General features: G+C 40.4%; 1 protein-coding gene across 1 annotated transcript in view; it reads left to right on the forward strand.

Annotated features, from left to right (window-relative positions):
• LOC128693802 (techylectin-5A) overlaps window positions 1-12,283 on the forward strand; it is a 40,302-nt gene that overhangs the window by 18,373 nt on the left and 9,646 nt on the right. The window contains exon 2 of the mRNA XM_053783694.2: window positions 11,640-12,266. Within this exon, the coding sequence (XP_053639669.2) occupies window positions 11,653-12,266 (614 nt within the window). The 5' untranslated portion in view covers window positions 11,640-11,652. The remainder of the gene's footprint in view (window positions 1-11,639; window positions 12,267-12,283) is intronic.

Genomic DNA, 12,283 nt, shown 5'->3' on the forward strand with positions numbered 1-12,283 from the left:
CCCATTTATGGACACTCTCTGCTTCCTGTCTGTGAGCCATGATTCGATCCACGAGAGCACCTTTCCCCCAATGCCATGAGCTGCTACTTTCTTCAACAGTCTTTGGTGCGGAACTCTATCAAATGCCTTACTAAAATCTAAGTAAACAATATCAAATTCTTTATCGTGGTCAACAGCCTCAAAAGCTTTACTGAAGAAAGTTAATAAATTAGTTAGACAAGACCGGCCTCTTGTGAATCCATGCTGAGTATCCTTAATCAAGCTATGCTTATCGAGATGGCTTCTTATACTCTCAGCTATAATTGACTCTAGTAATTTGCCTACAATTGAGGTCAGGCTTATTGGGCGGTAATTTGACGGTAACGACTTGTCCCCTGTTTTAAAAATAGGAATTACATTAGCCATCTTCCACATATCAGACACTACACCTGTTTGAAGAGATAAATTAAAAATATTAGTTAATGGTTCACAGACTTCAATTTTGCATTCCTTAAGAACCCTGGAAAAAACCTCATCAGGACCCGGTGACTTATTTTGCTTCAGTCGGTCTATCTGCTCCACAACCATTTCACTAGTGACTGTGATGTTACATAATTTATCTTCTTCTGATCCACTATAAAAATTAATTACCGGAATATTATTAGTGTCTTCCTGTGTAAAAACCGAGAGAAAATAATTATTTAAAATCGAGCACATTTCATTCTCTTTGTCAGTAAGATGCCCATAGTTATTTTTAAGGGGACCTATCTTATCTCTGACTTTTGTTCTATAGACTTGGAAAAAACTTTTTGGGTTAGTTTTAGAATCCCTAGCAACTTTAATTTCATAGTCCCTTTTAGCTTTTCTTATCCCCTTTTTAATGTCCCTCTTAATGTCAATATACTGATTCATAAGATGACCCTCGCCTCTTTTGATACGCCTATAAATTCCTTTCTTATGCCCTAGTAGATATTTCAGCCTATTATTCATCCATTTTGGGTCATTTCTATTTGTTCTAATTTCCTTATAAGGGATAAACGTTCTTTGAGCAGCATGCATTGTGTTCAGAAAACTGTCATATTGATAGCTCTCTTCGTTACCCCAGTCAACAGATGATAAGTGTTCTCTAAGCCCATCGTAATCTGCTAAGCGAAAATCTGGGACTGTTACTGAGTTATCCCTACTATCATACTTCCATTCAATTCTAAATGTAATTGATTTGTGGTCGCTAGCACCCAGTTCCTCTGAAACTTCTAAATTATTAACAAGAGATTCATTGTTTGCCAGAACTAAGTCAAGCAGGTTATTACCCCTTGTAGGTTCTCTCACAAACTGCTTCAGAAAACAATCCTGAACTACTTCTAAGAAATCGTATGATTCTAAATTCCCAGTCAAGAAATTCCAATCAATATGACTAAAGTTAAAGTCTCCTAGAATTACTACATTATCGTGCCTTGTGGCCCTAACAATTTCCTCCCATAGTAGTCTCCCCTGGTCCCTATCTAAATTTGGGGGACGGTATATCACACCTAAAATTAATTTTTCATGCCCCTCTGAAAATTCTATCCAAACAGACTCTGTATGTGTTACTTCAGACTTAATACCCGTTTTTATGCAACAGTTCAAGCGATCTCGGACATACAATGCCACCCCACCCCCCTTCCCGATACTTCTATCTACTTGGAACAATTTAAAACCCTGAATGTGACATTCTGCAGGCATGTCCCGACTTTTTGAATTAAACCACGTCTCAGTAATGTCAAATACATCTATATTACCTGCACTAGCAACTAGTCTCAACTCGTCCATCTTATTCCTAGCACTGCGACTATTTGTGTAATAAATATTTAATGACCCTCCTCTCTCTTTACCCTTCCTGCTCCTTTCTGTTATTCCACTAAACCTATTACTGTCCTTGTCAATTAGTGCCACTGGCTTTCCAATATCCACCTCATTTTGCCTATTACTAGTTCTCCTAGTACTCATATTACTACCCTGCGACTTCACAGTTTTCCCGCCAAAACCCATACCACTAACTATGCCTAGTTTAAAGACCTAACAGCTCCCTCCACTGCGTTGGCCAGTGCTCCCACCCCACACCTAGATAAGTGAACCCCATCCCTGGCATACATGTCATTTCTGCCATAGAAGAGGTCCCAGTTGTCAATGAATGTTACCGCATTTTCCTTACAGTATTTGTCCAGCCAGCAATTGACACCAATTGCTCTGGACAACCATTCATTTCCAACTCCTCTCCTTGGCAAAATGCCACATATGACAGGTTTCCCACCCTTCCTCCTAATTATCTCTATTGCTGACCTATACCTGCTAATCAGGTCCTCACTCCTACGTCTGCCAACATCGTTGCCTCCAGCACTGAGACAGATAATAGGATTGCTCCCATTACCTCTCATGATGTCATCCAGACGGCTAACAATATCCTTCATCCCAGCCCCAGGAAAACGCACTCTCTGCCTCCTACTCCTATCCTTCAAGCAGAATGCCCTATCCATGTACCTAATCTGGCTATCCCCAACAACAACAATGTTTTTACCTTCCTTGGCGTCGTCCGTCGTGATGCTCCGAGTAGTCGACTCACATTCGCCAGGTAGCATTACACCACTTGTAGAATTCGTCAAGACGTTCTCGATGGTCTTCGTTGGGGTTTCTAGGGATGTCTTACTCACGTCTGCCAATGCTTCTTTGGTGCTCGTTGTAGCATTCCCAGTAGAACACTCACATTCGTCAGGTAGCACCGAGAATGAATTGGAAGTTTCCACGGTAGTCTTCTGGTTTCTTGTTGTTTCTGCCTCTCCAACCGTTTTCTTGATCTTCAGCTTGGTTCCATGTTGCCCGGCCACTGACCAAGCTCCCCTCTTAATCTGGGGACTCACAACAGGAGGATTACTACGAATCCTCTTGTTCTCCTCCGTTAATCGCCGTATCTCCATCTTAGCAACTCTGAGCTCTTCTCTCAGCTGCTGGTAAAGTTGCTCAAGAGAGGGCATCCTGGTTCAGATTCACAGAGAGCACACATACAGGTCTTCACAGAGCTAAGTACACGTCACCACTGAGCTAAGTACACGTCGAGAGCATTTATATCTATTCTGTAATACGGTGACCAGAACTGAGCAGCATAGTCTAAATGAGGCCTAACCAAGGATATATAGAGTCGAAGAACAACCTGAGGACCAAGAATTCTGTTAGCTTCAATGAGAACACTAATGCACTGTTGTCTTGGTTTTAGGTTACTGCTAACCAGAATTCCTAAATCCTTTTCGCAATCGTTAGTATTAAGATCTACATTATTTAGTTTATATGTGGCATGGCTATTTAACTGTCCAACATTTAGAACTTTGCATTTGTCAATATTAAACTGCATCTGCCACTTCTCAGGCCATTGCGTCAGTCTATTTATATCATCCTGGAGTGCTCTAATGTCCTCATTAGAATGAATTGGACGGCCTATTTTGGTGTCATCAGCAAATTTGCTTATGTCGCTATTTATTCCCTCATCTATGTCGTTTATGTAAATTGTGAACAACAACGGGCCCAACACTGACCCCTGAGGAACACCGCTTGTGACGTGCCCCCATTCTGATTTCTCCCCATTTATGCAAACACTCTGCTGTCTATTTGTCAGCCATGCCTCTACCCAGGAAAAAATTTCTCCTCCTATTCCTTGAGCCCAAAGTTTCCTCAATAGCCTCTGGTGAGGAACTCTATCGAAAGCCTTATTGAAGTCCATATACACAATATCATATTCATTACCATGATCTACCTACTCAAACACCTTAGTGAAAAAAGTTAGTAAATTCGTAAGACAGGAACGCCCCTTTGTAAAACCGTGTTGAGAATCATTAGTCAATCTGTGCCTGTCGAGATGGCTACGAATTGCTTCGGCAATTATTGATTCCATAAATTTTTCCACTATGGAGGTAAGGCTTATTGATCTATAGTTCGAAGCCAAGGACCTGTCACCTGCCTTGTAAATAATTATTACATTTGCCATTTTCCACTTATCAGGCACTGTGCCAGTTTGTAGTGATATGTTAAAAAGATTAGCCAAAGGTATGCTAAGTTCCTCTTTACATTCCTTTAACACCCTTGAAAACAGTTCATCAGGGCCTGGGGATTTGTTAGGTTTTAGTTTCTCTATTTGTCTGATGACCATTTCACTAGTTACCGCAATCGTACATAGTTTATTATCATTCTGTTCTACGTAACCTATTATTTCAGGAATATCACTAGTATTTTGCTGGGTGAAAACTGAGAGGAAGAATTTCACATATATCCCTATCACTGTCAGTGATTTGACCAGAGTTACTCTTAAGTGGGCCAATCTTGTCCCTAATCTTACTTGTGTATACCTGAAAGAACCCTTTTGGGTTAGTCTTTGAATCCCTTGTGACCTTAGCCTCATAATCTCTTTTTGCTTTTCTTATTCCTTTCTTTATTTCTCTCTTTAATTGATTATTTTGATTTCTTAACTGCCCATCCCCTCTTTTGATTCGTCTATATATGCCTCTCTTTTGACCAATGAGATGTTTTAATCTATTGTTCATCCATATGGGATAATTTTTGTTAGATCTAATTTCCCTACTCGGAACAAAAGTTGTCTGGGCAGCTAGAACTATGCTCTGAAAAACGACATATTGGCAACCAAAATCACCTACCTGACCCATAGTTAGGACATCCCAATTTAGCCCACCCAAGTAATTTTTCAGTCCCATGAAGTCGGCCAAGCGAAAATCTGGGACAGATTTATCTGCAGTTATCTGGGTAATTCCATGATATATTGAAACTAAGTGATTTGTGATCACTTTCCCCAAGCTCATCATTAACCTCAAGATTATTAATTAGTTAATCTTTGTTGGCAAGAACCAAATCAAGCAGATTGTTTCCTCTAGTTGGTTCTGTCACAACCTGTTCTAAAAAGCAATCCTGAACCGTATCAAGAAAGTCACTAGACTCAAGATTTCCTGTGATATTGTTCCAACCAATTTGTCTAAAGTTAAAATCTCCCATTATCACAACATTTTCATATCTAGATGCCTTATGAATTTCGTCCCATAACAGCTTACTGCACTCCCTATCAAGGTTTGGGGGCCTATAAATCACACCCAAAATTAATTTGTCACGACCCTCGAGAAACTGAAGCCAAACCGATTCTGTGTCTGATGTTTCTAATCTTATATCATGTCTAAGACAACAATTTAAATTTTCTCTGGCATACATCGCCACACCACCACCCTTCCTGTTGACCCTATCAGTGTGGAATAGTTTATAACCCTGTATGTTGCATTCAGAAGGCATTTCTCTATCTTTCAGGTTGAACCAGGTCTCTGTTATGCCAATAATATTTATATTACCTACACTTGCAAGTAATTTTAGCTCATCTATCTTATTTCTTAGACTCCTACTATTTGTATAGTAAACCTTAAGGGAGCTAGTCACTCGTTGCCCTCTACTATCTCTCTTTGTTTGTTGATCAATTGATTTACAATTACTAGCAACTTTATTTTGAATATTGTCTTCTAAACATATCCCTGAGGTATCCCGGTAAAAACTGTTGTTTTTAACCCTGATTGTTTCCCACAAACACCCATACCTCTATAATCTATCAGTTTAAACTCCTAGACAAGTCATCAATTACCCTCTCAATTGAATTGGCTAATGCAACCACTCCATCCCCAGAGAGATGAACCCCATCCCTTGCATACATATCACGTTTGCCAAAGAAAAGGTCCCAGTTATCAATGAATGGGATTGCAAGTTCCTTGCAGTACCTGTCTAGCCAGCGATTTATACTAATTGCCTTAGACATCCATTCATTGCCCACTCCTTTTCTAGGCAAGATGTGACTGTGATCCCTCCCTTAGACCTAACTACTTCAATGGCTAACCTGTACTTACCCAGCAGCTCCTCTCTCATGCCCTTCCCAATGTCATTATCCCCAGCACTAAGACAGATAATGGGCTTGTTCCCATTGCCTGCCATAATATTATCCAACCTTCTGACTATGTCGCCAACATCAGCTCCAGGAAGACACACTCTCTGTCTGACTTTTCTGTCTCTGTTACAAAATGCACTGTCCATATATCTTACCTGAAAATCGCCTACTATTAAAATATTCTTACCTTGATTAGCAGGGAAATCAGTGGTACCTTCAACCTCACTAACCACTGAAGTACACTCGTCTTGGAGAACAGAGAATCGATTTCCTCCCTTCACATCTTCTCTATTAACTCTCCTCATCTTTCTTCTTCCTGAACTGTGAACCACTTGCCACTTAAAGCGGCTGCCACTATCACTACTGGTGACCATTCCGACCTTGCCAGCTAAATCCTTCTCAGCTAAATCCTTCTCACACTCGCTCCCAAACTCATCTATGCCAAGCTTCAGCTTCCTATTTTCCTCCTGAAGAAGTAGAATCTCCTTCTTCAATACATGAACCTGGGATTCTAAAGCACTACAACAAGCCATGGTATGGGTAACAGCGCACGCTAACTCCCAATAGCTTAGCGGTATGACCGCACTTGACCACTAACCTCAGCAGATATAATAGATTATGTAGAACAGGACGACAATAAACTATGCAAGACTGCAGTAACTAGTGATATGGTTCTCAGACAAATAGAGAAATTGAAACCTAACGAATCCCCAGGCCCTGATGAACTACTTGCAAGACTGTTAAAGGAATGTATACCTTTGGCTATTTTTTTCAACATATCACTGCAAACTAGCATAGTGCCTAATAAGTGAAAAATGGCAAATGTAATACCTATTTACAACGTAGGTGACAGGTGCTTAGCTTTGAGCTATAGACCAATAAGAATTATCTCCATAGTGGGAAAGTTTATGGAATCAATAACTGCCGAAGCAATTCATAGCCATCTCGAAAGCCATAAATTGATTAATTAACCTCAGCACGGTATTACAAAGGGGCGTTCCTGTCTTACGAATTTACTGACTTTCTTCACTTAGGTATCTGAGGAGGTAGATCATGGTATTGAATATGATATTGTGTATATGGAGTTCAGGAAGGCTTTCAATAGAGTTACACATCATAGTCTATTTGAGGAAACCTAAGGCACAAGAAGTAGGAGGAGAATTTTTTCCTGTGCTGAGGCATGGTTGACGAATAGGCAGCATAAATGGGGATAAATTTGACTCGGGGCACTTCACAAGCAGTGTTCCACAGGGTTCAGTGTTGGGCTCCTTGTTGTTCGCAATATACATAAACGACATAGATGAGGGAATAAATAGCGACATAAGCAAATTTGCTGATGATACCAAAATAGGCCGTCCAGTTCATTTTAATGAGGATATTAGAGCACTCCAGGATGAGTTGAATAGACTGATGCAATGCTCGAAGAAGTGGTAGATGCAGTTTAATATAGACAAATACAAAGTTCTAAATGCTGGACAGGAAAATAACCAAGCCACATATGAAATAAATAATGTAGATCTTAATATGACGGACTGCGAAAAGGATTTAGAAGTTCTGGTTAGTAGTAATCTAAATCCAAGCCAACAGTGCATTAGTGTCTGCAATAATGTTAACAGAATCTTTGGCTTCATAGCAAGAAGTATAAATAATAGAAGTCCTCAAGTTGTTCTTCAACTCTATATATCTTTAGTTAGGCTTCATTTAGATTGTGCTGCTCAGTTTTGGCCACCGTATTACAGAATGGATATAAATGCACTGGAAAAAGTACAAAGGAGGATGACAGAGTTGATCCCATGTATCAGAAATCTTCCCTTTGAATATAGACTGAGGGCCCTGAATCTGCACTCTCTCGAATGGCGTAGAATTAGGGAGGATATGACTCACGAAATCGTAATGACACGATTGCAAACACACCATACCACGGGCGGGGTTAGAACCAGTGATCAGAGAGTCTCAAAACTTCAGATCGTCGCGTTAGCCACTGGACCAGCTAGCCACAATAAGATTCGTCCAACTTAGGTCCCTGAATCTACACTCTCTAGAAAAGCGTAGAATTAGGGGGGGGGATATGATTGAGGTGTATAAATGGAAAACAGGAATTAATAGAAAGGCTGTAAATAGCGTGCTTAAAATATCTAACATAGACAGGACTGGCAATGGCTTTAAACTGGACAAATTCTGATTCAGGAAGGATTGAGGATAGCACTGGTTTGGTAATAGAGTTGTTGATGAGTGGAACAAACTCCCGAGTACCGTCATAGACGCTAAGATGAAGTGTAGTTTTAAAAATAGGTTGGATAAATACATGAGTGGGTGCACTGCTCCTCCCTTAAGTGGCGTATCTGACCTCACTAGGTCAAGGCATTGGCTTAAGCCGGTGGGAGAATTGGAGCTGCCTCGCATAGGCCAGTAGGCCTGTTGCAGTGTTCCTTCTTTCTTATGTTCTTCTTAACTGTGTCCCCTTGTTTCGTTGTCACATCTCTGCAACATTCTGTCTCTGTCCACCTTGTCAATTTCTCTCAGTATTTTATAGGTCGTTATTATGTCCCCCCATATCTCCCCTGTCCTCCAGTGTTGCCAGGTCGATTTCCCTTAACCTCTCCTCGTAGGACATATCCCTTAGCTCCGGGACTAGTCTTGTTGCAAACCTTTGCATTTTCTCTAGTTTCTTCACGTGCTTGGCTAGGTGAGGGTTCCAAACTGGTGCCGCATACTCCAATATGGGCCTAACGTACGCAGTGTGCAGGGTCCTGAACGATTCCTTATTAAGATGGCAGAATTCTGTTCTTAGGATTGCTAGGCTTCCATATGCTGCCTGGTGTTATATTCACCCCAAGATCTTTTTCCTCGAGTTCTGTTTGCAGCCTCTGGCCTCCTGGCTGTGCTCCATCTGTAGTCTTCCTTGCTCTTCCCTCAATTTTCATGACTTTGCACTTGGTGGGGTTGAACTCCAGGAGCCAATTGTTGGACCAGGCCTGCAGCCTGTCCAGATCCCTTTATAGTTCTGCCTGGTCCTCGTCCAATTGGATTCTATTCATCAACTTTACATCATCTGCAAACAGGGACTATACGGAGACTTCTCCTTCCTCTTGTCATTCACAAATACCAGAAACAGTACTGGTCCTAGGACTGACCCCTGTGGAACCCCACTCGTCACAGGCGCTCACTCTGGCGCCTCGCCACTTACCATGACTCGCTGCTCTCTTCCTGTGCATATATGTCTGTGCCTCTATTATGTTTTGATCTGAGTGTATTTGTTTTATACGGTTATATTACATAACAGATAGTCGTTGTTAGTGAAGATTAGGTCCAGCATAATTCCTAGTCTTGTTGGCTCTAATATTTGCTGGTTTAAGGTGAATTTGGTGCAGAGATTTAATAGCTCGTGTGTGTATGAATTTTCGTCTGAGCTGCCTCCTGGTGTGATCTCTGCTAAAATATTATTTGCCACACTTCTCCATTTTAGGTGTCTAAAGTTGAAATCACTCTGTAACAAGATGTTTGGGGGAGGAGTTGGGAGATTTTCCTAGACAGTGGTCTATTTTCAAAAGATGTTCCCGGAATTGCTGGGAAGTAGCATCCGGAGGCTTGTATACTACCACAATGACAGGGTTTTGGTTTTCAATCTTTACCGTCAAAAGTTCAGCTACATCATTTGAGGCGTTTAGTAGTTCTAAGCAAATGAGTGACGCCGTGACGTACAAGCCAACCCCCATCTCCTCCGTTGCCTGTTTATTCTGTCGCATCTAAATAGGTTATAACCTGGGATCCATATTTCGTTGTCAAAATGATCCTTTATATGGGTCTCTGTGAATGCTGGAAACATTACATTTGATTCCGTGAGCAGTCGATTTATGTAAGGAATTTTGTTGTTTGTTGCCGGCTTCAGACCTTGTATGTTTGCAAAGACACATGTTGTTATACTGATGGAATTTAGTAAGCTGCCCAGAGTTAGTTTTAAGAGGGCCTAAGTTTCTCTAACCTTTGTTCTATATACTCAGTAAAGCTTTTCGGATTTGTTTCCAAATCATTGGCAACTTTAATTTCATAGTTCCGCTGAGCTTTTCTTATCCCCTTTTTTAATCTCCCTCTTAATGTGAGTATGTTGATCAATGAGATGGCCCTCACCTTTTTTGATATGTCTATAAATTCCTTTCTTCTGCTTTAAAAGATATTTGAACCTCTTTATTTGCTTCGGAGCGTTTCAGTTCGATGAATTTCTCTGAACAAAATAAATATTCTTTGAGCAGCTTGTTTAGGAAACTATCATTTTGACAGTTCTCTTAATTATTGTAGTCCACAGGTTATAGGTGTTCTCTATGCCCATTTGTAATCCGCTGAGCGATTATCTGGGATTATTACTGAATTATCCATTTTATCATACTTTCATTCACTACTAAACGCAATTAATTTTGGTCGTTCGTGCCAAGTTCCTCTATAATCTCTAGATTATTAACAAGGGTATCCTTGTCACAAACTTAAACTACCTCCAGGAAGTCGTCTAACTCAAGATTCCCATTCAAGGAATTCCAATCAATTCGGCTGAAGTTAGTCTCCAAGAATTACGTTATCGTGCCTTGTGGCCTTAACAGTTTCTTACCAGAGTAGTCTCCTTTTGTCCCTATCCAAGTTAGGCGGACCGTAAATCTTACCAAAAATTAATTTTTAATGCTCTACTGAAAAATACTACCCAGTTAGACTGTGTGTGTCTTTCAGTGTTAATACCCTCGTTTTATGCAACAATTTAAGTGTTCTCTGGCAAATAGTGCCACCCCATCTCTTTTCCCGTTATTTCTATCAACGTGGAATAACTTAAACCCTGAATGGGACATTCAATTATTCATATTGAACCATGTCTCAGTTATGACAAATACTTCAATGTTGCCCACACTACTAATCTCAACTCTTCCATCTTGTTTCTAGCCCTATGACTATTTATATAATGTGCATTAAGAATCCCCTTTTCCTTTTTTCCTTCCTGCCTATTTCTGTTCCTCCACTATCTCTATTATTGTCCTTATCACCTAGTATAACCGGCTTTCCAATTTTCACCAATAACTCTACTTCATTCTACATATTATTGGTTTCCTTATTCAAACTCTCTGCTGCCATGTGTCAACCACGCCTCCCTCCAAGAAAAAAAATTCTTACCCTATTCTGTGTTCCTCTATTTTACTCAGCAACCTTTGATATGGAACTCTATAAGAAGTTTTACCGAAGTCTATATACACAATATCATATTCATTACCATGATCTACCTCATCAAATACCTTAGTGAAAAAAGTCGGTACATTCGTTAGACACTAACGCTTCTTTGTAAACCCGTGTTGAAATTCATTAGTCAGTTTATGGCTTTCAAGGTGGGTTCAAATTGCCTCGAAAATTATTGATTCCATCAGTTTTCACACAGTGGAGATTTGGCTTATTGGTATATAATTCGAAACTAAAGACCTGTCACCTGCTTTGTAGTGAGGTATCATATTTACCGTTTTCCATTTATAATGCATTATGCTAGTTTGTAAAAGAAAAGACTAACCAAAGGGGATTTGCTAGGTTTTAATTTATATGCTAGTCTGAGAACCAATATCGAAAGAATTTTCAATTAACTTAGGTAGGATTAATATGGCAGTCATTTATCTCTAGATATAATAAAATGACTTTGTATGCATAATTCAATAATGAAATAATAATATTCTGTTACTTTTAGGTTAAAGTGAAAGATGTGTATGCTGCTGTGGACGCTGGTGGTAGTGGGTGTTAGCAGCGAGGGACTGATGGTGGCAGCAGATGACACCACTGCCAATGCTAATTTTCCTGAGCTCTTCTGGGCAGGACTTGGCTTCCAAAACCGAAACTGTCGTGAACTGCAAGAGCATGGTCACAAGACCAGTGGAATATACACCATCTATCCACATGACTGCTGCCCCAAACGTCCTGTCCGTGTCTACTGTGATATGGACACTAATAAAGGAGGATGGACTGTTATCCAGCGTCGCGAAGATATTCTGCCAAAGGAAGACTTTTACCGCACCTGGATGGAGTATGCTTTAGGCTTTGGTAATCTCTCCGGCGAGTTCTGGCTTGGCCTTGAACATATCCATGCCCTCACTGATCAAACTCTCAACCAGATACGATTTGAATTAACGGATTTCGACAACAGCACCCGGTGGGCACAGTACCAATTCTTTTATGTCCATGACAGGAGCTCCTTATTCAAGGTAGAAGTTAATGGTTACACTGGAGATGCTGGTGATGGCTTCAGTAACGTCAACGATCTGAAGTTCTCTGCGAAGAATTACGATCTAGACACTTCTCCAGAAAACTGTGCTGTATTGTATGTTAAACCCATTT

This window comes from Cherax quadricarinatus, unplaced genomic scaffold (assembly GCF_038502225.1).
Source record: "Cherax quadricarinatus isolate ZL_2023a unplaced genomic scaffold, ASM3850222v1 Contig1437, whole genome shotgun sequence".
NCBI classification, from domain to species: Eukaryota; Metazoa; Arthropoda; class Malacostraca; order Decapoda; family Parastacidae; genus Cherax; species Cherax quadricarinatus.